Here is a 25,508-nt window from a genome sequence, read left to right as displayed (position 1 = left end):
AGTGTAAAAAGAAGTGCTTTGAATCATTGCTATTTGACTCGGACCTGTTTTAAAAAAGTCGATAGAAAATTTTGGCACCCAAATTTTATATAGGAGACACTTATCAACTTGACATTTTAGTGCAAAAAACTTTAAGCAAAAACTCAATGGGTATTGTTGACTTCATGGATATTTCACTAATTGCGATCCAAATTAGTTAATATCAATATTAGACATTGTGAGATGGTGTGCATATTGGACATTGTCAGATAGTGTGTATATTAGACACTGTCAGACAGTTTGCATATTAAACACTGTCAGATAATGTCTAAAATGCCGATTTTAAATTGGAAATTGGAAATTGGAAATTGGAAATTGTAAAAACCTAAATATATACTGAAATAGACACTGTCACATTGATACTGAAACATACATTGTCACACATATACCAAAACAGATACTGTCACACAGATAATGAAACATACACTGTCACACATGTAAAAACCTAAATAGATACTGTCACATAGATACTATCACACATATACTGAAACAGATAGTATCACACAGATACCGTAAGACAATCATTGATTCGAAATCAGTAATTGTGTGACAATCACTAATTCAAAATTGTTTATTATGTTGTTGAGAGCATCATTAGTTTATACAAAAGTGTCAAAATGATAATTAACATATGCAAATTCAGTTTGAAAATAATAATAGTAAAATCAGTGATAGTGCGACAGTGACTGAATCTACTGCATACCATACTAATTAGACATTGTCAAGCAGTGTGTATATTATACACTGTCACGCAATGTTCATATTATACACTGTGAGACAGTGTGCATATTATATATTGTCAGACAGTGTGCATATTAAATACTGTCGCACAATTACAATTTACAAACAAACAATTATAGGCTTTGATGAACCCAAAAAGCACTAAACCATTGCAGACATTTAAACTTACAAGCTACAAAAGGCATTATAGCAAAGTCAAAGATTGGGTAGATTTGGCAAGGATTTGGATCCTCTCCATTTTGTTGCTAAATAGAGAGGTCCATTTAAGAAATATTGGCCCTTTTATCATGATCGATCAGCAAACTTTTGGATACATCTTATTCGGAAGTGCAGTTGACATCATTAAACCAATAAAGACATAAAAAGAGAAACAAACAGCCCAGATCAAATGAAATATATATATATATATATCTTAGTTCATTTGTAAATGAACTTATCAATTCAGTTCATTTCCAAAGCAATCATCTTACCCACGCATCATGTACTATTCTATTGTTACATGAAAGGAACTGTAATATTAACATTTTTCTTTTGTCAAAAAGCAACCTGTAATAGTAACAATTTGAATCAGAACAAACACAAAACAACTTCAATATCAGTCAAAGAATTACAGAAAAACCCTAACCCAAGAAACACCTTTTTTTTTTTTTTTTTTTTTTTCTATATTTACATAAATAAATAAAAAATCATGAAAATATGTTGTGTAGATGCATGTGTACCTAAGGCGAGCTTTAGAGAGCTCCCAATAGCATTTTTAGGATTTCAAAATTTAACATTTTTTTTTTAAGGATGGTGTAGTGTATATAGATTTATATAGACTTTTGTAAACTTTTTTAAGTGATAGACTTTTGCAAAATTTACTGATTTTTACAGAGTTCTAGAGAGTATAAAAATGCTTAAAAATCTGCAGGGAAGAGGTCGAATTTATAATGACTTTAAAATATATATTAAGTCTTTCAAAGTCTATTAAAATCTATCATTAAATAAATTCCATAAAAATTAATGACTTTTTAAATATACCTAGACTTTTATTACAGACTTTTTAAAAGTCATTATTGAATACTATATGACTTTTATAGACTCCAGTTAGTAATGTGTCCCCTGTCTTATTATTAGACAAACTAATTATTGGCTGATAAAGCAAATCTTATTTGAATCTACCTTTTCCTTTTCTTATAGGAAAAATAAGATTCCTATCTATTTCTAGTGCTTGGTTTGTCCGTTTTTCCTTTCCTTGAGGATCAGTCTATTTTCATCACCAAATTTCTATGTAGAATATTTATATCTGCTTGCTTTGTAATAAAGTTTGTATCAAGTGTGCTTTATTGCTATTATGTAAATTTTCTATCAATGAAATTTATGATTCCTGCTATTATATTGTTTCTACTTACATGTTTTATAATCCTTTTAAATATTTGTGTTTATTCTAGTTTTTTATAATTATCTTTTTATGTTTGTTTATTATTAGTATAGTTCATTCTAATTCTTCATGAATATATACAAACAGCCAAAATAATAGGAAAAGCCAAGAAAATGACAATGTAAATTGCTAAAATCATCAAAAACCAGGAGAAATTGCTGACTTGCAATTTTTTATGCCATTCCTAAATTCCAAAGAATCCATCAGAAACTGAACATCAAACAAGAAAGAAATTAAGAAACAAATCTAAAATTATCAAATGAATTCCCAATTGTCCGGAATATTATTTATCAAAACACATGATTCTAATATATGGTTCTTTTGGCAAGATCATCTTGGTGCTGAAAATAGTAATGGTAATCATCCTCAAACTCGGGCTCATATAAAAAATGAAGATGAGCTGGGTTCTCCTCCCTCCATCTGAATTGATCTTGATGAATTTCGTGCATATGATTACAATGAAAGTATTTTCCCGGCCAAAATTCGTACTTTGTAGCTGACAATGACATTCTGGCTGCAGGGAGGGGTTACAGCCTCACCCTTATATTCCTGCTCATACAAAAACTGCAATCCAAACTCCTTTATCCAGAAACCAATAGCCCCGCGTACTGAAACACAAACTTTTTCCCCACCCTCCAATTCATCCTTTCCAAACTGCCAATGGCTTAGCCCTGTTGTGACCGGCCACATACAATCCTTGGTCCAATGAGAAACTGGTTAATTCAAGATTTTTTCTTCGTAGTGCCCACGACCACATTGATTGCCATGATTTAGCAATGCAATCACCAATGGAATCACCAATGGAATCACCAACCTCAACCAAATTTATGCAATCTTTAAGAACTAATCTCTCAAGATTAGGGAGTCCAGATAAATCAGGGTTTGTCATAAGGCCATGTGAATGACTGAGATTAAGGATTTTCAGACTTGGAAGATACTGTTTCAAAGAGAAGTAATTAGTATCTACAAATATATAGTGATCGATCCTTAAATTTGTGTGTGTGTGTGTGTATGAGAGAGAGAGAGAGAGAGAGAGAGAGAGAGAGGAGAGAGAGAATTAGTACCATACCCTAGTTCCCTTCCAAACATGTTGCAGGCGGCTATTCTTCAACTCAAGAACAACTAGATTTTGTAAAAAAAAATCGTCTGGTATTGACTTTAAATGGAATCCTTGCCAAGACAACCATACTAAATTTTTTGGAAAATTTTCATACCTTCCACTGATTTTTAAATTATTAAGCAGGAGAATTTCAAGATTGTGCATCCTTCTAAATGCCTCTGGGTAAGTAATAAGTTTCAGTACCCTGCCAACAAATTAGAGCACTGGGTAAGTAATAAGTTACATATGCACAACATAAATACCAATACTTACACATGAAAGAGCATGTTTCTTACTGTTAATTTTCTCAATATATCAGAGGCTTCTTTATGATGCCACACTCTACTACGTTTTCCAGGGTCAAGTGATTTCTCGCGAATAATTCCCCTTCCCATGTCTCTGAGTAATTGATGCATGACCAACTTATTCTCGTAATTAATTTCCACAAGACATCTATCAACTAGATTGTGAATTCCAATCCTCGTTTTAAAATCTAAGTTGTCCAGGATTGCAATTGTATAATCCTTCTTCTTTCCTATGAAGAAACAAGCTATATGAAGGAATAACTGTTTGTCATGATCATCATTTAGAGAATCATAGGTTATTCTAAGAATTTTCTGAATTTCTGCATCAGGAATCACTTCTAACTTCTGCAATGCACTTCTCCATACATCTACACCCATTTCTTTGGATAAGGAAGATCCCAGAACTTTAAGAGCTAGTGGAAGCCCTCCACAGTGTTGTACTACAGATCTTGAAAGCTCCATGTAACCTTCGATAGGATGGGCTTGTCCGAAGGCATGCCAACTGAAAAGTTCAAGTGATTGATGCTCAGACAATCCTTGAACCTTAAACATTGCATAAACTTGATGAGCCTTTAACAACTTTTCACGCTTAGTTGTTATAATAATTTTACTTCCTGGATGCAGCCATTCCCATATTCGAAGTATTGCATTGACTTGGTCTTTGTGGTCCACATCATCCAGTACAATAAGAACTCTTTTGCATTTTAGGATCGTTCTTATTCCTTTATCCGGGCTGTACATTCCCTTGGTTTCCCCCTTTTGGATATCCGAAAGAAGTTGCCTTTGCAAGCGAAGCAATTGACTGAGTTTTGCTGAAGCTGTTCTAATATCTGAAAGAAAGCTGCTACCTTGAAATCTATGAAAGTTAAGCTTATAAGCAGTTCGGGCAATGGTGGTCTTGCCAATTCCACCCATCCCACATATTACAGCTACACCAACATTACTTGATCCATCTTTCAGCCACATGTTTATGTCTCTCACACGATCTCCCATTCCGACCACAAAGGGAGCAACTTTCAAGGCTTTGGGATCCAATTTATTTCCCACCTCCTCTACAATATCTTGGATAAACGGTCTCTCGTACCTATAAATTTGTTATATCAACATATATAAAGCACAATAAGTTCCTTATTCCATATAGAAAGAATGCAACGTACTGATGATAACATCAGGTTGAAATGAATGATTATATCCTCCTACTAATGCAAATTAAGTGCATATAAGATATTAATGAATCTTTAAAATTAAATGCTGAGGAAGTTCATCCAAGCACCATGTTGAGGAAGCGTAGTCCTTGGAAAACACAATAATGGAAACTCGTGACTCTTGTATGGCTTTCTGCAGCTCAGCCCTGATTTCTGCTCCTCTTTTAATTTCATCATCATAGCCACCTACCAAGAATGATTCTACACTGATATACAAGACGTCTATAGAATAATTGAAGTCAATGGCATCATTAGCACACACGTTTGAATTTGTCTCAAATCTAAATACATAATTTTAAATAAATGCATGAAACCAAAAGCATATGAAATCAGCAATTTAGCAGATTTACCCTCATGGTGAATCAACAATTTCTTTTCTGACCGGAAAAGAAAATATAGCAGTTTATGAATCTGAATAACTGTCATCATTGAAAGAAGTTTTGGTGAGGGAAAGAAGTTAGCATCATTGGCAAATGGGTATCTGGATAAATGGATTGGGACACATGATTCAATATGGCATTGGAGTTTAAAGGACTAGCTTATCTCCATGAAGATTGCGATTCAAATATCGTGATTGTGGGCTCAAGATAAATTATACCAACTGTCATGTGAATTGGACTGGGCTGGGTACAGATAACTTACCTATTGGATTCTTAATGCACTAACTTGACATGAGGCCCATGCTGGAATGAACCCGTAAAAAATATATGGAAGCCCAGGTTGAGGGCCAGGTATTCACCACGTATGAAAAACCAAACCACGTTCCTATTAATTAGGAACGTGGGTGTTACCAGACTGATGGCTTCCCCACTCCGAGCGTGATCGATCCATGCAGGACGTGGAATCCTAGGAGATGAGAGTGGGGGAGATAAGAGGAGTTGCTTGGAGAGCAAGGGTTGAGGATCTATAAATACACCCCTAAACAACAGTAAAAGGTACACATCCTTCTCTATTTTATCAAATTAAACAATTACTAACTTTGGCATCGGAGTGTCTTTGGCAGGAAGACACACCCCGTGCATCGGACAATAAGAGCTTATCAGTCGATAATTTTCATCTCCAAGTTAGGTTCTTTCAACCATTTATTTATTGTTGGCTAATTGATTTCTTTCCGAGAATTTTAGCTCCAACAGTGATGACCGCAAGCTGTTCGATGAAATTCCCAACTGGACCATCCTGGTGGTGGCTTCCCATTCTTGGCATCCTTGCCCTTCTCCATGAATGTGAAACTCAAATAGCTAAATGGCTGAATCCCGAATAAGGTATGACCCCGCTTCCATCCATGAATCACGAATAATGAGTTCAACCCCAAATTATTCTGATTCCAATTCTGATTTTATTTTATTTTATTTTCAAGATCGATTTTGATTGTAATGTTACCCTCAAAAATCACAGCGGAGATTGCTGAGAAAACTGATTAAAACACTGGTAGTCCTTTAAATGAATTTGCTGGCATGCCATTGTCTTTTGGCCGAGAAGCCGTGGATAGAATTTATAACTAAATTGATTGATGTATTGCGCCGTAAAATGGTATTCTAACCAAACGATTGCTCGGTTAGAAAGGAACAAAAATCTCGTCTTGGCTCAATCGTCTTGATTCTCAAGGACTTCTAATTACTTGGTGTGATGATGACAGTGTGCTCGAAAGTAAAGATGCGATGAATGGTGCTTGAGTGACTAGATGCAACGAAAAATTATGAACTTTAATGTAAAAAGTATGGACAATCTGATTATCTTGGAAACAAGTGACAATTGTAGTTATAATAACAAATCTCATGGTGAAAAGACATGAAAACTAGGATTAAATCAAAAGAAATCAATACTAAGAACAATGAGATCCTAGTAGAGCTAAAACAAGGAGAACAATTTGCTTGAGAGCTTGAAGAACTTGAAAAAAACAAGTAGCTTGATCTTAAATTTGTATTGAGTTGTGTTGGATGTGTTGGAGAGAGCTTTCTTCTTGTCAATGCTTCTTTATATGGTAATCTATTCCCTAGGTTTAGGAAATCTTTTCCTGGTTGCATTTGAACTCTTCTTTCTTTACGCGCAAGATTTGCCTAAATTAGACTCCTAACTTGCCAAGAATTCTCGGCACAGCTAAGTTTCTTCATTAAAAACACGTGCTAATATGGAATTGGGTTCTGGACCTTCTTGCCATGGACTTGGGCTTCAACTTGGATTTGGAATTCAACTTGGTGCGTTGGGCTTGGATCCACGGTGGGACAACAACTTAGACCTTTCACAAGACTTTATAGATTTTCTTGGGCTTGGCCGTGAACTTGGCCAAAAACCAAAATAGGGTGTCAACAGATTGTATTTGCAATGATTCTCGAACCCCAATTTCATGGAAGCTTTTAATTTTATTCAATTTTGATTAAAAATTTTTGCTTGGTTTTTTGTTCGAATTGAGGGTTTTTTAATATAGATCTAGATGCATCGCAATCAAATCCGTCATTCATAATTTACATAAGACCTTGAAGTGGGATTTGCATTGGCACTTGCTTTTGAGGTTGATAATGGTTCAGCCGAAAATCATCTCTGACCCCATTGACAAGCTCTTGTAAATTATTTATGTTAAAATTTTGGGACTCATAATTTGTAGTCAGATTAGGAGAAATTGAATTGATGAGGAATTCGAAACATCTTGATAGGCATTGAAAAATTGGCGAAGCTGTATATTTTATGTTTAAAAGAAAAGAAGATTGTTAATTTAGGGGATAAAAAAATTGAGTTTGTATGTTGAAAAGTTAAAGAATCATACGTCAACTTGTACGACTCGATTTCTGTATTTCTGGATTAATGAAGGTTAGAGTCGAATTGCTACTGCTCAATACAACTTTTCCTTTATGTTTATAAAAGTGTTATTAGTTTTTTTTTTTTTTTTTGAAACATTAAAAGTACATTGAATACATAAAAGGAAAAAGAAATTGCTCACTTTGGTATCCATTGACCTTTAAACTTATGAAAACAATGAATACTAGTGGTGGTAAGGATGTCAAAGCTTCGTGGTCAAAGCTTCGTGATCAAAGCTTTTGCACTACAACAAAATTATCAATAAATATTATTTATTTTATATCAGATTTGAAATCGATTGATATAGTAAAAATTATAATATTATATAATTTTTTAGCTGATTTCTAAACTTTATTAGAAATCACTAAATTTTTTTTACCTAATATATAATATTTTTTTTTTCTAAGAATTTTATAAACAAATAAAACATCAATCTAAATTATAAACTGATATCTTAACACATCACTGATAAATTTTTTGTGCTACCACTCAAATACACCTGATATGTAATGTTTTTTTTCCCCACTTAAACAAAAACAGAAAAAAAGATAAAACACGCACAATCCCCTCTCTTCCTATATTCTTCTCTGTGAATTATGCCTTATCTGAGAAATCCTTCCCATCTTTTCTTTCTCTCATTCACTCCAACTCCACCTACCTCTTCGAACCCAGCGATTCTGACAGCGTCGTCGACGAGTCGTCAACGACCGATGACCATGACCCCAATCACCTCCAATCCCAACCCCAACCCCAACCCCAACCTCCCAACAACCCCTTCTCAGACTCAACTCCTCCTCCAGCTCCGGCGTCGTCGCGATCGCTGCCATTTCTGTTCCAGCTCTCCTTCAACCAAGACCACGCAGGCTTCTCCGCCGGCACCGACCACGGCTTCCATATCTACAACTGCGACCCGTTCCGCGAGCTCTTCCGTTGGGACTTCGACAACGACAGCAGAATCGGCGTCGTTGAGATGCTCTTCGGCTACAACATCTTGGCCATAGTCGACGGTGGGTCCGACCCTCAGTTGTAAACACTTTTACATATTCTGAATGATCACACAACATAAAAACACTAGACATGCATATTCACCATTGCATAAACATAACACATGTGAAAGTATGCTTACCTGAAGAAGCCATATCGTATGCAGCAAATACCTTGAAGTCCAAGAGCACAGGCTATCGTCTGCAGCAAATACCTTGAAGTCCAAAAGCACAAGCCTTCCAACCAACACAGACTTGCTTCAGAGCTTTACTCAATATGGGGCAGAGTACCAAATAGCAGAGATTGATCGTCTGTGTAGTCAGGGACCTGAGCCTTATATAGAGTCTTGATTAAACCGTGTACATCCCATTAAGATACAAGTGGTTTAATCCTAGTATGACTCTACATAATGACTAATTAATAAATGCCTTGTTTATACCATAAGGAAGCTCATTATCATAATCCCATTCTGATTAGGAATATGACTTAGTTGAGCTTTTCCTGTTGTAGTTTGATTAATACTCTTATAACTTGCCTCTTAAGTTTTGTTAGCATGATCAGCATCCGATTAGAACAAGGATTAAGTCCATTAATTTCTTACATTCTCCCACTTGGACTATCATTGTTCTTATCTGAGTATCATACTAATTTACAGCAAGTAACCTTCATTAGCGCTGGGTATATTAATCAAAAAAAAGACTTAAATCAACTTTGTCAAAGCACAATTTTAAACACCAGACTATGAGAAATTATCAAGCTATATATTGCTCAAACAACTCATAACCATTAATGTCAAAATCATACCCCACATAAGTCATTCACAAAGCGTGAAACTAAAAATTGGTTCACAAGACAGTTGTGTGTTGCAACTGTGTCGAATTTGTAAACCTGGTCCACTTAATGATTTTGTCAAGCTATAAAACAAAAAAAAACTTTTACGTCATATGTATGAGCACATGATCAGTGTGCTAATCATTTCTGATTGCATTATCTAAATGTCAATGACACAGATTATAGATATGCATTCTAAATACCAGAATGTACATATATATATATATATATATATAACACTTGAACTAAACTGAAAGGATAGTATATATTACAATTGAGCTACCTTTCTGAAATCATGATATGTTTAGCTCGATTGTAGTATAACTTATAACTCAAAATCCAATAATCATTTTGAAAACTATCACAGTAATTTGCTCAAAACTGTGCTAATAAAAATAAAATAACTGAAATGGCAGAATCAAAATTAGTAAACTTAAAATCTGAAAACTCTCATTATCCTTAAAGCTCCCACTGAACTGGAGCATCCAGTTTCTCAAGTACTCCCATTTGAGTCACATGGTGTTTGAACACTCCAACTGGCATAGCTTTAGTAAAAGAATCTGCCAATTGATCTTGTGTGTTGACATGCTCGATCTGTAATTCTCCAGCTTTAACATTCTCTCTGACCATCAGATATTTAGTTCCAATGTGCTTAGATTTGGATGTCCTTTTGCTGTCTTTAGAGAAGCTCACTGCTCCACTATTATCACAATAGATCTTTATAGGTTTTTCCACACAACCTATCATCTTTGTCTCCAGCATAAAATTTTTCAGCCATATGGCATGTACAGATGCTTCATAGACTGCAACATACTCTGCCTGCATGGTAGAGGTGGTGGTCAAGGTCTGTTTCACACTCTTCCAAGAGATAGCTGCTCCACCAAACAAGAAAATATACCCTGAGGTCGATCTCATGGTGTCTGCACAACCAGCAAAGTCTGAGTCTGAGTATCCAATAAGCTCTAAATCATTCATTCTTCTGTACACCAGCATGTGATCCTTTGTTCTTTGTAAATACCTGAGTACCTTTTTCCCTGCAACCCAGTGAGCTTGTCCCGGATTAATTTGATATCTACCCAGCATGCCAACTGCAAAAGCCAAATCAGGTCTAGTACATGTCTGAGCGTACATAACAGACCCAACAAGTGATGCATAGGGTTTATCTTTCATATACTCCCTCTCTTGTTGGTTCGTAGGACATTGTCCCTTGCTAAATTTGTCTCCTTTTGACATTGGGGAATCTCCTGGTTTGCAACTCAACATGTCGAATCTTTTAAGAACTCTCATAATATATGCCTTTTGTGACAGCCCCAGTAAATGCTTCTTCCTATTTCTTTTAATTTCTATTCCTAGCACATAAGAAGCTTCTCCAAGATCTTTCATTTCAAAATTATCTGACAAAAATGCTTTAGTCTCATATAATAATTCCTTGTCGCTGCTGGCCAGTAGGATGTCATCTACATAGAGAACTAAGAAAATGAAATTTCTCCCACTCACTTTTAAGTATATGCATTCATCTGATGGGTTTTCATTGAAACCATATGAGCTAACAACTGAATCGAATTTGATGTACCACTGTCTGGAAGCTTGTTTTAATCCATAAATGGATTTTCTCAATTTACAAGCTAAGTGTTCATCTCCTTCCTTTATAAAACCCTCAGGTTGTGCCATGTAAATTTCTTCATTTAATTCTCCATTTAAGAAGGCAGTTTTGACATCCATCTGGTGCAGCTCCATGTCAAAATGTGCAACCAATGCCATAATAATTCTGAAGGCATCTTTGCTTGATACAGGTGAGAAGGTCTCATTGTAATCAATTCCCTCCTTCTGAGTAAAACCCTTTGCAACTAGTCTAGCTTTGTATCTTTCTACACTTCCATCTGGATTTTTCTTTGTCTTATAAATCCATTTACAACCTATTGGTTTAATCCCTTTAGGTACCTCAGCCAATTCCCAAACTTGGTTGTTGTACATAGATTCTATTTCAGTTTCCATAGCTGCTCGCCACTCTACACACTTGTCATCTTGAATAGCTTGTGCATAGCTTCTCGGATCAGACTCTTCCCCAACATCAAACTCAACTTCCTGCAAGTAAAGTATGTAGTCACTAGATATAGCAGGTTTCCTTGGTCTAATAGATTGCCTTCTAGTTGTTTCTCCCGCTGGTTGCTCAGTATGGATTTGATTTGATTGTACTGCCATCTCATTTTGAACTTGATTTTGAACTTCCTCAACTTCAGCTGCTTGTTGATTCAATATGATTTGCTGATTTTCTGGTGCAAAACCAATCTGATCTTGTATTGATATGTTCAATTCTGTATGATCATTCTGAACTGGTGTGTCATCAGCAACTTCTTCAAAATCAAAGTCACTTAATTTAGTTTCAACCGATGGTGCAGACTCATCAATGAACCTTGCCACATTGGTCTCTACTATTCTAGTACCATGAGATGGACAGTAGAATCGAAACCCTTTAGATTTTTCTGGATATCCAATGAAAAAACCACTTGTGGTTTTTGAATCCAGTTTCTTGGCCTCTGGATTGTATAATTTTGCTTCAGCCTTACACCCCCAAACATGCAGATGTAGTAATCCTGGTTTCCTTCCTGTCCAAAGTTCAAAAGGTGTCTTGTTCAAAACCTTACTAGGTGCCCTATTAGTTATATAATTTGCGGTTTTTAATGCTTCTCCCCATAAAAATTTTGGCAATCCAGTAGTGCACATCATGGACCTGACCATGTTCATCAATGTCCTGTTCCTTCTTTCAGCAACACCATTCTGCTGAGGGGTTCCTGGTGTGGTATATTGGGCCTTAATTCCATTTTGCTGTAAATAAAGTGCAAATGGACCCATGTGCTGTCCAACTTCACTATATTTTCCATAGAACTCTCCCCCCCTATCTGATCTGACTATTTTTATTTTCTTTCCCAATTGTTTCTCAGCTTCAGCCTTGAAAATCTTAAAAACTTCCAATGACTGAGATTTTTCTGAAATTAGATATAAGCTGCAATATCTAGAGAAATCGTCTATAAATAGTATGAAGTAGGAGTGTTTGCATATGGTTTGACATGGGAAAGGACCACATATATCTGTATGTATTATCTCCAGCAATTCTTGGCTTCTTGTTGCTCCTTTCTTATTGACATTTGTTGTTTTTCCTTTAATACACTCAATACAGTCAGTAAAATCAGAAAAATCGAGTTGAGGTAGTATGTTTTCTTTGATTAAAACTTTCATCCTTTCTTTTGATATGTGTGCCAATCTCTTATGCCATAAAGCAGCTGAGTTTTCATTTTCCCTTGATCTTTTGTTTGGTGCACGAATCTGATGAATATCATTACTGTCAGAACAAGTTAGTTTCCAGTGGTTATTTTGCAATATAGCCGTACCAACAAGAGAAGAATCATAGAATAACTGCAACCCACTTTTATTGAAAATAAATTCGAAATCCTTCCTAACCAACTGAACTACTGAAATCAAGTTCCTACTTAATGATGGGATTACAAAAACTTCATCTAAATTTAAAACAAAACCAGATCCTAATCTAATGCTAACAGCTCCTATGGCCTTGACTGCAACATGTATCCCATTGCCTACTTTGATGTTGACTTCATCCTTCCTTGGTGTTCTCCTTCTTGTGATACCCTGCAAGGAATTTGCAATATGAATGGGTGAGCCAGAATCAATCCACCAAGAATCAATAGGAGAATCAACAAAATTAACTTCTAAGTAGAAACAATGAGAATTACCTTTCTTAATCATCCAAGCCTTCCACTTTTCACAATCTTTCTTAAAATGGCCATGCTTGTGACAATGAAAACACTTAGACTTATTTGTTTTCACTGCCTTGAGGCCATCAGAAGTGGATTTGGAGCTGCTAGCATTATCTGGTGCACCTTTTGATTTCGAGAATTGCCTTTTGTTTTTGAATCCCTTCTTGCCAGTGTTGGCCCTCTGCACAAAATTTACTTCTGCCACTGCCTTTCCCTTTTGGCTCCTTTCTTCCTCTTGGACACACATACCAATTAACTCATTCAGTGTCCATTTTTCCTTTTGAGCACTATAAATAGAGATCAAATGCTCATACTGATCTGGTAGTGACATCAAAACTTGGTGCACAATAAACTCATCGGCTATAGGAATTTTCAAAGCTTTCAGCTTTGCTGCAATGTCAATCAGCGACATAATGTATTCCCTAACACTTCCTATTCCATCAAACTTCTTACCAGTCAATGAAGCCATCAAATTGCTAGTCTCGGCCTTTTCTGATTCCTTGTATTTTTCACTGATGGATTCAAGATAAGCCTTTGCACTATCATTATCTTCAATACCACCTTTTACAATATCTGCCATATTCCTCTTCATGATCAAAAGTGCCATTCTGTTGGCTTTCTCCCATCTCTTAAACTCAATCTTTTCTTCTGCAGTGCTGGTTGCAGTCAGAGCAGCAGGTTTGTCTTCTCTTAGTGCTAAGTCAAAATCATTAATTCCTAGCACAATTTCAATATCCTGCCTCCATTTCTTGAAATTGTGTCCATTCAGAGATTCGATGCTATTGAAACTCATGGATGCTGCATTAATGATCAAAAACATGCTTAAAATTTTATAACTGAATATGCTTTTGCTAAAATTATACCCCAAAAACTGCAGTTGTTTTTCTATTACATGAATCAGATTTATTTTGTCCATGTAAAAACAAATGAAATTCATGAATCATGTTCCCAGTCTTTTATGGGACCATTTGTTTTGAATATGCTTTCTGCAATTTTGGTGAGCAGAAATTATAATCAAAAGAAAAAATTTGGTCCCATAAGAAGATTGTAACATGTTAATTCTTCATCTTAAGTGCTCAGATGACTTTACCTCTTTTAAGAGAGTCAACAAGTACCTAAGATGCAGAATTACATACTTTGTGATCAACGAGAACTGTTGCCTTGATTTCAACACTCATCATGTAGAAGAATTTTTGATATCTCACATGATGAGGACTGTGATCAAGACTAGATCACCTTACTGTAGCGGATTATAACTGTATACATGTTTATATGCAAATAATCTGATTAATATATCCTGAAGAATTTACATAATATTTGATGCTCAGAATAAAAAGAACAATGATAAGTACATCAACATATAATAGATCAATAAATCAGATTATGTTTCAAGATTTCATGAAATAAAACATGTACATATCTCAGGATCAAACAATAATAAAACTGAAAACATAAGTATGAATCGGCCTAACAAGAAAACAGATAACTTTTGCTGCATCAAGTCTGAAAACAATGATCAATTTTTAATCTTGGTCTTTAGTGTGTGTCTGCCTGCTCTGATACCACATGTAAACACTTTTACATATTCTGAATGATCACACAACATAAAAACACTAGACATGCATATTCACCATTGCATAAACATAACACATGTGAAAGTATGCTTACCTGAAGAAGCCATATCGTATGCAGCAAATACCTTGAAGTCCAAGAGCACAGGCTATCGTCTGCAGCAAATACCTTGAAGTCCAAAAGCACAAGCCTTCCAACCAACACAGACTTGCTTCAGAGCTTTACTCAATATGGGGCAGAGTACCAAATAGCAGAGATTGATCGTCTGTGTAGTCAGGGACCTGAGCCTTATATAGAGTCTTGATTAAACCGTGTACATCCCATTAAGATACAAGTGGTTTAATCCTAGTATGACTCTACATAATGACTAATTAATAAATGCCTTGTTTATACCATAAGGAAGCTCATTATCATAATCCCATTCTGATTAGGAATATGACTTAGTTGAGCTTTTCCTGTTGTAGTTTGATTAATACTCTTATAACTTGCCTCTTAAGTTTTGTTAGCATGATCAGCATCCGATTAGAACAAGGATTAAGTCCATTAATTTCTTACATCAGTACCCCACCAACAAGGTCATGATCTGGGTTGACCACTGCGAGCTCTCGTTCTGCTCCATACATCCCACCATGCCGCCGAGACACAAAACCCACTGATTGGAAGTTTCTCAAACCCACCATCAGTTTGCACTTAGGTAAGTGTTCTTTTCATCTTTTTTATTGTTATCTTAATTTTTCTTCATTTATGTTTATTGTGTTTTTTGATTTGAAGACCAGTTTTTCATTCATTTTATGAATGGGTCTAGGGTTTAGTTGTTTTATTTCTCTCCTTTAACGAGAAATCTGAAGATTTATACTAAATTTATAATCAAATCAATTCTGTTATGATATTAGCCCATTAGATAAATTGCTATGACTTGTAGGGTTTAAATTTATGGAGAATAGGGTAATTAGATCATGAAATATTTTGTATTGGATGAATCCCTCTGTTTTAATTGTTCTCCATCTTGCTATTTCTCTTTGGTTTTTTTAATCTTTTATTCTTTTTTTCCCCAAATTTGTAAGTACTTATTAATTGCATTCAGTTATTTCTTTGACTTCCTTCTGTAATGGTTTTGTAATTGTCATAAGTTGTATGATTTTGCAATTTTACATGTACAAATAACTCAGGGCCATGACTTTCTGAGGCCTTTTTTTTAATATGAGGCGTTCATTATTCCATCCTCGAAAAGTGTTTAAGGTACTTGTGATATATTAATGATTAAGTGTGGTGCACATTTTCTCTGCGACACTTATTGTTTAATATGATGCCCAAGGTATTGTTTAATCCTTTTTTGAACCATGTGGAGATGCATTTTGGTTAAAAAAGGTATGGAGATGCTTGCTGAAACATACCTAGTGAATTGAATTATTTGTTTTATGTAGAGAAGGCCATATGAGGCACCTTATTTCATGTTAGTATGTTACTGCTTTTTGAAATATTGTAGATGTGATTGAAGTTTTATTTAATGAAGGCTCTTATAAATAGCCTCCTATTAGACTATTAGTTTTATATTGACAAAAAAGAACACCATAGCACATTGTCATCTTTCACTGCAACTCCTATGATTTGATGCTCTAATATCAAATCCTCCTTTTCAAATTTCATGCTGCAGTTTCGTATGACATTCAGTTTGGTCTACTAAGCCCTTTACTAAGGCCACTTTTTTTTTTTTTTTTTTTTTTTTTTTTAATACTTTGATTAGTTGCATACTGACCGGTTATTTTGGTTCAGGCAAGATATTGGATTATTAGAAATTACATGCTCAAAGTTGGCTCGCTTAGACTTGATGTGATGTTCAGGACTTGTACTGTACAGGTAAGATGATTGTTACTAATCTAATCAGGCATGTTTCATAATATGTTATTCCATTGATCTGTAAAGGAGGCAGATCTTTTAAACTCATGCACAACTTATTTGTTAACTTTTTTAGGTTAATCTGGACTCCAGTTCTGAAGCAGACATGAAAAGGAAACTTCGTGCTAGTCTTGCTTTGCAACCTGTGAGGAACAATTGTCCCTTGTTTTTGCTGTAAAATTTGTCGCTTATATGGTACCTTTCAACAAATGAAATTAACAGATAGCAACAGCTCTATTTGCAAGTGTTACTTAAGAAAGAATATATTGCTCTTGAAGTGTTACTTAAGAAAGAATACGATGCATGGCAAGGTAATGATACTTATCATCTATATGATACTCAAATTTGTTTAACCAACATGTTATATAATCTTGTCCAATAGTCTTTATCAGGTATGTTGTTAAGACTTTAAGTTATTTCTGAATGTCATTATTTATAAACTATCAAGGTGGGCACATAAATTTTAAATTGTATATGCTTTTTTGATATGATGAATATTAACAAATTTATTATGTTGCAGCTTGTTGATGTAATATATCTGGTCATCCCTAGAGGCAGTAATAAGCTTGTTTCTCAAATTAAGGATTCAACTAAGATACCTGTTCTTGATCATGCTGGTAAGAGTGATAGCATAGGCAACGTATACTTTCTTAGCATTCTTTAAATAATAATGTTTCTACCTCATGTTTGATTGCATGTCTTTGGTTGAAATTTTTGCTTAAGCTTAAGGGAAATAGATAGTGTATTTGGATTGACAAAGGCATACCGTTTGTACTGCTCTGTGTATTTTAATTTCCTCTAGTAAAGTTTTGTTTTAAAATTGTTTATTTTATAGCTCAAATAAGGTCTTTAAATCTGCATGTATTGGTATTTCCTTTGAATTCTAAAAACAGGTGTTTTAACTCAAAGAATCGCAAAATAAGCCATTTTTAGTGAATCTGACCATACTGGACTCCTGCTGAATTCTGTACTGCTGTGCAGGGAATTTAAATTTGAGATTTAGGGGTTTGAAATTAGACTTACTAATGGTTGTTTTAGGACAAGAACCAAGTAATTCAGACCTGTATTGAATTTGTTGTGAATTTTCTAAGATGGACTTGCTGGCAGAAATTTCTGCAGCACTAGGAACAACCATATTTTACTAAATTTAAAGGGATTTTGAGTGTAACTTGGTCATTTTGAGTCATGCTTATGATTTGATACTTATGGAATATGTACTAGACATGCTAAAGAGTGATTTAAACCAAAAACCTTATGAATTGAAGCTATGTTTGATTTATGGTGAATTTCCTAAACTGAGAGTTTTTAGAAAAATTAAACCCTGATTTTTGAACCTGGAAAGATTTGTAAATGCTGGTCGATCTATGGCTTCAATTGACTTGATAATTTTTATAAATGTTCTTTTGAATGTCTAGTACAACTCTATGAAATATCATATTCATAACTCTTGTATTTATTTTTATAAAAATCACAAGGACGGCCCTGCCTTGATTTTCTATTTTTTTGGCAAGTAGTAACCTAAACTTGTTCCTAAGTTTTAACCATGTTGTGGTTGGAAATAGATCATGATATTTTTATTCCTTATAGTTTGAAATGTATATTTTGAGCTGGAGAAATATATTGATCTAGTTCCATCCCATTGTTTTGAAAGAATTCCAAGAGCCTACACTACACAGATTTCCTATCTCACAGGCAGTTTGCCTTTCCTTTCACTTTTTCTTGAAAAGACTTTTTTCTTTCTTTGATGACTCTGAAATTCTAAGTTATTACCTATATGAGGCATGTGGTTTTTTAACAGGTTCGATGAAGATACCATCATACATGTTTCTTTTTGGCCAATAATTTTAACTTAGTTCATGTAAATGTTAATTTTTTAGTTCATGTAACTGTTTAGTTAACTTAATTTATTGAACCATCGATCTTTTGTTATTATGTAGGGCTGTTATATTTGAGGCAGCACAACACATGGACGGAAATTGAAGTTGATGAGGTGCAGATTTCACGGGTCAATTTTGTCGGTAATTACATGTAGAGATGTTGTCATGCCAATATTTTGTACATATGGGCAGCTTTTGGTGCATTCAACTTGTTTTGGTTTTGTAAAGGTCTTCACAAGCAGGTTTAGGCAATATTGCCTTAGTTATTAGGCTGGTGGTTATGTTTAGACCTCTAAAAAACAAAAAATGTGTTCTCTTATTGGATATTGTACTGTAAACCTTTTTTGGCAGCTTTGAATATTATTATTGGTGAATGGAATATATGGAATGAGAATAGAAGATTTTATGGCTGCACAAATTTCTGCCCATTTCAATTTACAAGCACAAATTTATGTTCAATGAATTGATATCTTTTTAGGTGAAAAAAAACTGATATATAACATTCATTCCAATAATAAACGATATCAATTTTGGTCTAAAAACTGAAATGTTTTGATATAAGATTTTATCTCAGACCTGATATATAAACAATGTTTAGATATCAGAGTATGTTTCATACCTGATATTAATACCAGGTTATATGTTAGTTTTAGTGTTAAATACGATATCTATTGACCAGAACTATTGATACACATATTTTGTAGATATCAGAAATAATATAAAATTTGATATCTATTTGGTATTTAAGACATCAGGTTGGAAAAAAAAAATATATATATATAAAAATATTTACATATCAGTTAAAAAGTGATATCTAAAATGTGCACATTAGATATCACGACTCGCTATATCGGACGGCTACCCTATTAGATATCAGTCCACGACTGATATGTATTGACAATTTTGTAGTAATGTTGGCAGCGTCACTCCATAGTGTCACCCTAACTTCATTTCTCCTACAACAATAGACGCAATAGAAAAGATTTGACCATCTATGTGAAAAAATTGGATACCAGCACACATGTTTTTAACATTGTACCTCATGTTTTCAATGTGAACTTCGCATTTGTTCTCAATCCTCGTATTGTCAACCATTTTGTGTTCCAATGGTTGGATAGCAGTTATATGTCCAATAACATTTGGAAATTTTTAGAATTAAATGGTGAACAGTTAGAATCGGTAGGAAAGATAATTACAATTGAAACATAATGAGTAACATAATGAGTAATTAAAGAAAGGTAGTTGGATGACGAATAGAAGTTAATGGCCATAACATAAAAGACTTGGCGACTAGCTTGTCCATCCATTCCCACTTTTCTTATCATTATACAATATACACAAACTGCATATACATTTCAATAAACTCTGCATTTACAAACACAAACACAAATGGATGCTTCCTCCTCAAACAGGTGTAGATATCATGCGTTCTTGAGTTTCAGAGGCGAAGACACACGCAAGGGTTTTACTGATCATCTCTACAGAGCTTTGGAGGGGGCAGGAATCCACACCTTTAGAGATGATGATGAAATTGAAAGAGGAGAAGAAATCAAGGCTGAGCTGCAGAAAGCCATACAAGAGTCACGAGTATCCATAGTTGTGTTTTCCAAGGACTACGCTTCCTCAACATGGTGCTTGGACGAACTTGCCATGATCATGAAACGCAGAACAACTGATGGCCACATGGTTGTGCCAGTTTTCTATCATGTGGATCCATCCCATGTCAGGAAGCAAACTGGGAGTTTTGCAGAAGCATTTGGTAGACATGAACAGCGCTTCAAGGAGGAGATGGACAAGGTGGAAGATTGGAGAAGAGCTCTTAGAAGTGTTGCAGATCTGGTCGGGATGGATTTAGGAGATGGGTAATAATTTCACTCCCAAAAGCTTCTCACTTTAAATGTTGGAATTTGGTTCAATCTTCTTTATTTGGACAACATTTTATTAAAATTTAAGATTCATTTGTTCATATCTTATATATACTCAATATTAGTAAGTGGGTATAATCATTCATTTCAACTTGATATTATCATCAATTGTACCCTTCTATACAGAAGTTAAATTTGTTTTTTTCTTTATATATGATGATATCAGTAATATATTTATAGGTACGAGGGGCAATTTATCCAAGATCTTGTTGAGGAGGTTGGAAATAAACTGGCTCACAAAGCATTATATGTTGCTCCCTTTGTGGTCGGAATGGATGATCGTGTGAAAGGCATAAACATGTGGTTGAAAGATGGATCGAATGATGTTGGTGTAGCTGTGATCTGTGGGATGGGCGGAATTGGCAAGACCACCTTTGCCAAAGTTGCTTATAACCAAAACTTCAATAGATTTCAAGGCAGCAGCTTTCTTGCAGATTTAAATAGAGAAACGTCAGGAAAACCCAGTGATTTGATTCGCTTGCAAAGACAACTTCTTTCAGATATCCAAAAGGGGAAAGCAAGGGAAATATACAGCACAGATGAAGGAATGAGAATGATCGAATCTGCTGTATATGACAAAAGACTTCTTATTGTTGTTGATGATGTAGACCACTCGGACCAATTCAATGCAATTCTTCGAATGCGGGAATGGTTGCATCCAGGAAGTAAAATTATCATCACAACTAGACGTGAAAATTTGTTAAATTCTAGTGAAACTTGCAAAATGTTTAAGGTTCAAGGATTGTATGATTGTCAATCACTTGAGCTTTTCAGTTGGCATGCCTTCAGACAAAACCATCCTATTGAAGGCTACATGGAGCTTTCAAGATCTGTAGTACAACACTGTGATGGGCTTCCATTAGCTCTTGAAGTTCTAGGATCTTCTCTATCTGGAAAAGGTGCAGATGTATGGGAAGATCAATTGAAGAAGTTAGAAGTGATTCCTCATGGAGAAATTCAAAAAGTTCTTAGAACAAGCTATGATTGTCTACAAGATGATCATGACAAAGATTTATTCCTTCACATAGCTTGTTTCTTCATAGGAAGGGAGAAGGATTATACAATTACAATACTGGACAACTTAGATTTTCACACAAGGATTGGAATTCAAAATCTAGTTGATAGATGTCTAGTGCAAATCAGTTATGAGAATAAGTTGGTCATGCATCAATTACTTAAAGATATGGGAAGGGGAATTATTCGTGAGGAATCATTTGACCCTGGAAAACGTAGTAGGGTGTGGCATCATAAAGAAGCGTCTAATGTTTTGAGAAAGTTAACTGTAAGAAACAAATATACTCCTTATGTTTGTCTATTAATTGGTTTTTGTGTTATGCATTTTTTATAACTTGTTACTAACCCAGTGTTCTCATGTGTTGGCAGGGTACTGAAACTATTAAGGGCTTCATGCTCAATGTTCCTTTGTTGATGGAAGATGAGTCTACTGAGTCAATATTTGGTAGATGTAACAAAAAACGATGCCATGTTGAAGATTCTGGTGGAAATTCTTTAAGGCGACGCAGGCTTGATTTCTTCTCCTGGAAATCAATCAACTTTTCCTCAACCAATTCAGGTCTTGCATCAAATGAGGTGGACTTCAGTACAGAGGCATTTAGAAGGATGCACAATCTTGAAATTCTCCTGCTCAATAATGCAAAAATCAGTGGAAGCTATGAAGATTTTCCAAAACATTTAGTATGGTTGTCGTGGCAAGGATTCCATTCAAAATCAGTACCAGCCAATTTTAATTTGGAAAAACTAGTTTGTCTTGAGTTGCAGAATAGCTGCCTGGAACAGGTCTGGAAGGGAACCAGGGTATGGTACTAATTTTAACTCTTTTCTCTCTCTTTCTCTCTCTCTCTAATTATACTAATTATATCTCTTTTGAACAGTTGCTTCCAAGTCTGAAGATCCTTAATCTCAGTCATTCACAAGGCCTTATCACAACCTCTAACTTGTCAGGCCTCCCTATGCTTGAGAGATTAATTCTTAAAAATTGTATAAATTTGGTTGAGGTTGATGAATCCATTGTGAAGCTAAAGAAACTTGTGTCCTTGAATCTTAAAGGCTGCAAAAATCTCATGAAACTTCCAAGAAGCATTGACATGTTGGAATCTCTTAAGGAGCTTATTCTTTCTGGTTGCTCAAAGCTCTGCTTTCAAGTCAATACGACTGCTAGAAATCAGCCACAATGTACATCTAGTGATAGGAAGATAGTTCCTCTGTTTTTGAGTAAGTCATGGCAATCAGTCTGGTCTGTGGTATCACCAAGAAAAAGTCTTGAGCTCAGCAATTTCTCATTGTCAAATTTTCCACATTTTTTGGGAAGGTTAAGACTTGATGACTGTAATCTATCAGAGATTCCCAGTCATATTTGTGGTCTATCCTCGTTGAAGCATTTGGATCTAAGTGGAAACCCAATGATGAGACTACCAGAAAACATGAAGGATCTTATTATGCTCCAGAGTCTTGTGGTAGACAATTGCAGAACCCTCGTATTGATTCCAGACCTCCCACCAAGTTTGGAGGAATTGGAAGCAGAAAATTGCACATCATTGAAAATAGTAGGCAATTTACCAGATGAGTGTTGGGACTTCTATTCACTTTGTCTTTCGAACTGCAAGAGATTAGTTGAAGTTCAAAGCAGGTTCAATATAAAACCGTTGAGAAGTGTTGACATAGAAATGATCAAAGATATGGGCTTGTTCAATTTGGAATCCATTGGGAGCACTGATGAGGTCAAAATGCACAACTTTGCCACAGTTACAACCATGAAGGGTCCCCTCCAGGTTCTCTCTGTCTCTCAAGTTGTTATTATTATGATTTTTATAGCTTGTTATAATATAAGTGATGTGTATGAAACTGCAGGGACTGTATGAACGTGGCATATTTAGCATTTTCCTTCCTGGACACAACATCCCAGAATGGTACATGTACAGGAGCAAGGGTGACTCTAAGTTGTCTATTACTCTACCTTCACACCCCCATAATCTCAAGATCCGAGGCTTAAATGTATGTGTACATCTTCAAGTCAGTAATGATAGCAAGGGTCTTAGGTGGACCTACTTTCCAATCACATGGGCTTGTTCCGAAGAGCATAGTACATTTCTATGGCTAAGCAGATGGAGGTTTGGAGATGATGAATTGGAAGCTGGGGACAAATTACGTGTTTCATTAATTGAAGTTTCCGACATAAAGGAGTTTGGAATCCAGCTTGTGTATGAGCAGGATATAGCAATCCAACCAGAAAGAGCTTATTGGAGGCAGAATATCGACGTCGACGGTGATGAATATCCAAGACAGTTCTTTCTACATTTCGGTTTGTAGGTAAAAAAAAAAAAAAAAAGGGAGAAAGGGCGAAAAAATGGTTGTTGACCTTTACTTTGGACATGTGTCAACTTCTGGTTAGTTGTTGGCATTTTTATAATTTTAAAAATTATAATATATATATTATAATTTTAAAAATTATATATATATTTATAAATATTATAATTTTAAAAATTAAAAAAGGTTAATAACAATTTTTTTTCCCTTTCTCCTTTTTTTTTTTTACCTACAATGTGTAACCTTTTTTTTCTCCTTTCTCTTTTTTTTACCAGCAGCAACGTGTAACTTTTTTTTTTTTTTCTTTTCTCCTTTTTTTACCTGCAGCAATGTATAATGGTTTTTTTTTTTTCCTATTTTTCTCCTTTTTTTCGTTGCATCTTGTTTCTCTTCATCCTCTTGTTTAAGATGCATATTAGACACATGCAGTGTACATATTAGATATTATTTTTTAATTGAAAAATGTCGCACAGTTACCAATTTTAAATTGAAAATTGTCGTACAGTTTTAAAAACATATTAGAGTCAGTGTTTAATATGCCGATTTTAAATTGAAAATTGTCACCCAGTAACAGTGTCTAATATGTCAATTTTAAATTGGAAATTGTCGCATAATTTCACAAACATAATAGAGGCAGTGTCTAATATGCCGATTTTGAATTGAAAATTGTCATACAGGTTTCAGAAACATATTAGACACTGTCTAACAATGTATAATATGCCGATTTTAAATTGGAAATTGTCGCATAGTTTCGAAAACATATTAGACACTGTGTGATAATTATAGATTCGAAATCAATAATTGTGTGAGAGATATTGAAAATCAGTATTTGTAAAAACCTAAACAGATACTGTCATATAGATACTGAAAATCAGTATCTGTAAAAACCTAAACAAATACTGTCACACAGATACTGTGCGACAGTCATTGATTCGAAATCAGTAATTGTGTGACAATCACTAATTCAAAAGTGTTTATTATGTTGTTGTGATTTTAGATGGATTAAAGATTTGATCAATGAAAGAGAGATTCAACAACTAAAAGAAAGATCGATTCTTGGGGATCAGGAATTCCTTTCTTCAATCAGGAAGGAATGGATGTGGATATACTATCCAAATTGCTAACTTCATTTATAAACCTTTTACATCAAAATAGAAATCATTATGTGGATTGGTATGAATTTATAACAAATGCAATTTTTTTAGTCAGTATAGCTTATTTCGAAATCCTTATATCATCTTTTTTATATAAGCCTGTTAAACTCTACTGCGGTGACGATATTGTAGGGGAGGTTGAAAGATATGAAAGATCTCCCTCCAAGCCGTACATACGACTTTCATCGAATACGGCTTTCCACATAATTCTATATGTATCTATGAGATCAAGTATGGAATTCTGTTTACTCACTTTAAATTGAGTATCCTTTTCCTACTAGGATTAGAAATCCTGTATTTTACATATCCATACGATTGAGTCCTTGGGTTTCCGAAATAGTGTAAAAAGAAGTGCTTTGAATCATTGTTATTTGACTCGGATCTGTTCTAAAAAAGTCGATAGAAAATTTGGGCACCCAAATTTTATATAGGAGACACTTATCAACTTGACATTTTAGTGCAGAAAACTTTAAGCAAAAATTCAATGGGTATTGTTGACTTCATGGATATTTCACTAATTGCGATCCAAATTAGTTAATATCAATATTAGACATTGTGAGATAGTGTGCA

The 25,508-nt window shown here is 34.8% G+C and overlaps 2 protein-coding genes and 2 pseudogenes across 5 annotated transcripts; 2 read left to right on the top strand and 2 right to left on the bottom strand.

Moving 5' to 3' along the window:
• Nucleotides 1-2,407: 2,407 nt before the first annotated feature.
• On the bottom strand, nt 2,408-6,028 carry LOC147285958 (disease resistance protein RUN1-like; annotated as a pseudogene).
• Nucleotides 6,029-13,392: 7,364 nt separating this feature from the next.
• LOC147285957 (uncharacterized) lies at nt 13,393-14,016 on the bottom strand (the record flags this gene model as incomplete). Its single annotated transcript, XM_086239193.1, has 1 exon — nt 13,393-14,016. A coding segment is annotated over exon 1 (618 nt), but the record flags the coding sequence as incomplete, so codon positions are not given.
• Nucleotides 14,017-15,318: 1,302 nt separating this feature from the next.
• Nucleotides 15,319-18,941, top strand: LOC147285956 (uncharacterized). Of its 3 annotated transcripts, XR_015122071.1 has the most exons (6): nt 15,319-15,456; nt 16,536-16,619; nt 16,735-16,803; nt 16,881-16,969; nt 17,179-17,275; nt 18,596-18,941. XR_015122071.1 is itself a non-coding variant. In XM_086242574.1 (4 exons), the coding sequence occupies exons 2-4, from the start codon at nt 16,563-16,565 to the stop codon at nt 18,688-18,690; spliced, it is 249 nt and encodes an 82-aa protein (XP_086098700.1). In that variant the 5' UTR covers nt 15,319-15,456; nt 16,536-16,562; the 3' UTR covers nt 18,691-18,941. The 3 variants fall into 3 exon arrangements, 1 of the variants encoding a protein (XP_086098700.1); XR_015122070.1 differs by having other exon boundaries at nt 16,735-16,969; XM_086242574.1 differs by lacking the exons at nt 16,735-16,803; nt 16,881-16,969.
• Nucleotides 18,942-19,905: 964 nt separating this feature from the next.
• LOC147285955 (disease resistance protein RPV1-like) lies at nt 19,906-23,791 on the top strand (annotated as a pseudogene). The gene is made up of 6 exons (XR_015121668.1): nt 19,906-20,397; nt 20,641-21,742; nt 21,844-21,880; nt 22,019-22,275; nt 22,353-23,249; nt 23,329-23,791. The product of XR_015121668.1 is annotated as a disease resistance protein RPV1-like (transcript).
• The last annotated feature ends 1,717 nt before the right edge of the window (nt 23,792-25,508 follow it).

This window comes from Dryas octopetala, chromosome 4, assembly GCF_963921425.1.
Source record: "Dryas octopetala chromosome 4, drDryOcto1.1, whole genome shotgun sequence".
In the NCBI taxonomy this organism is placed as follows: domain Eukaryota; kingdom Viridiplantae; phylum Streptophyta; class Magnoliopsida; order Rosales; family Rosaceae; genus Dryas; species Dryas octopetala.
Note: the sequence above shows the minus strand (reverse complement) of the source record. Positions and strands in the feature narration are given on the sequence as shown.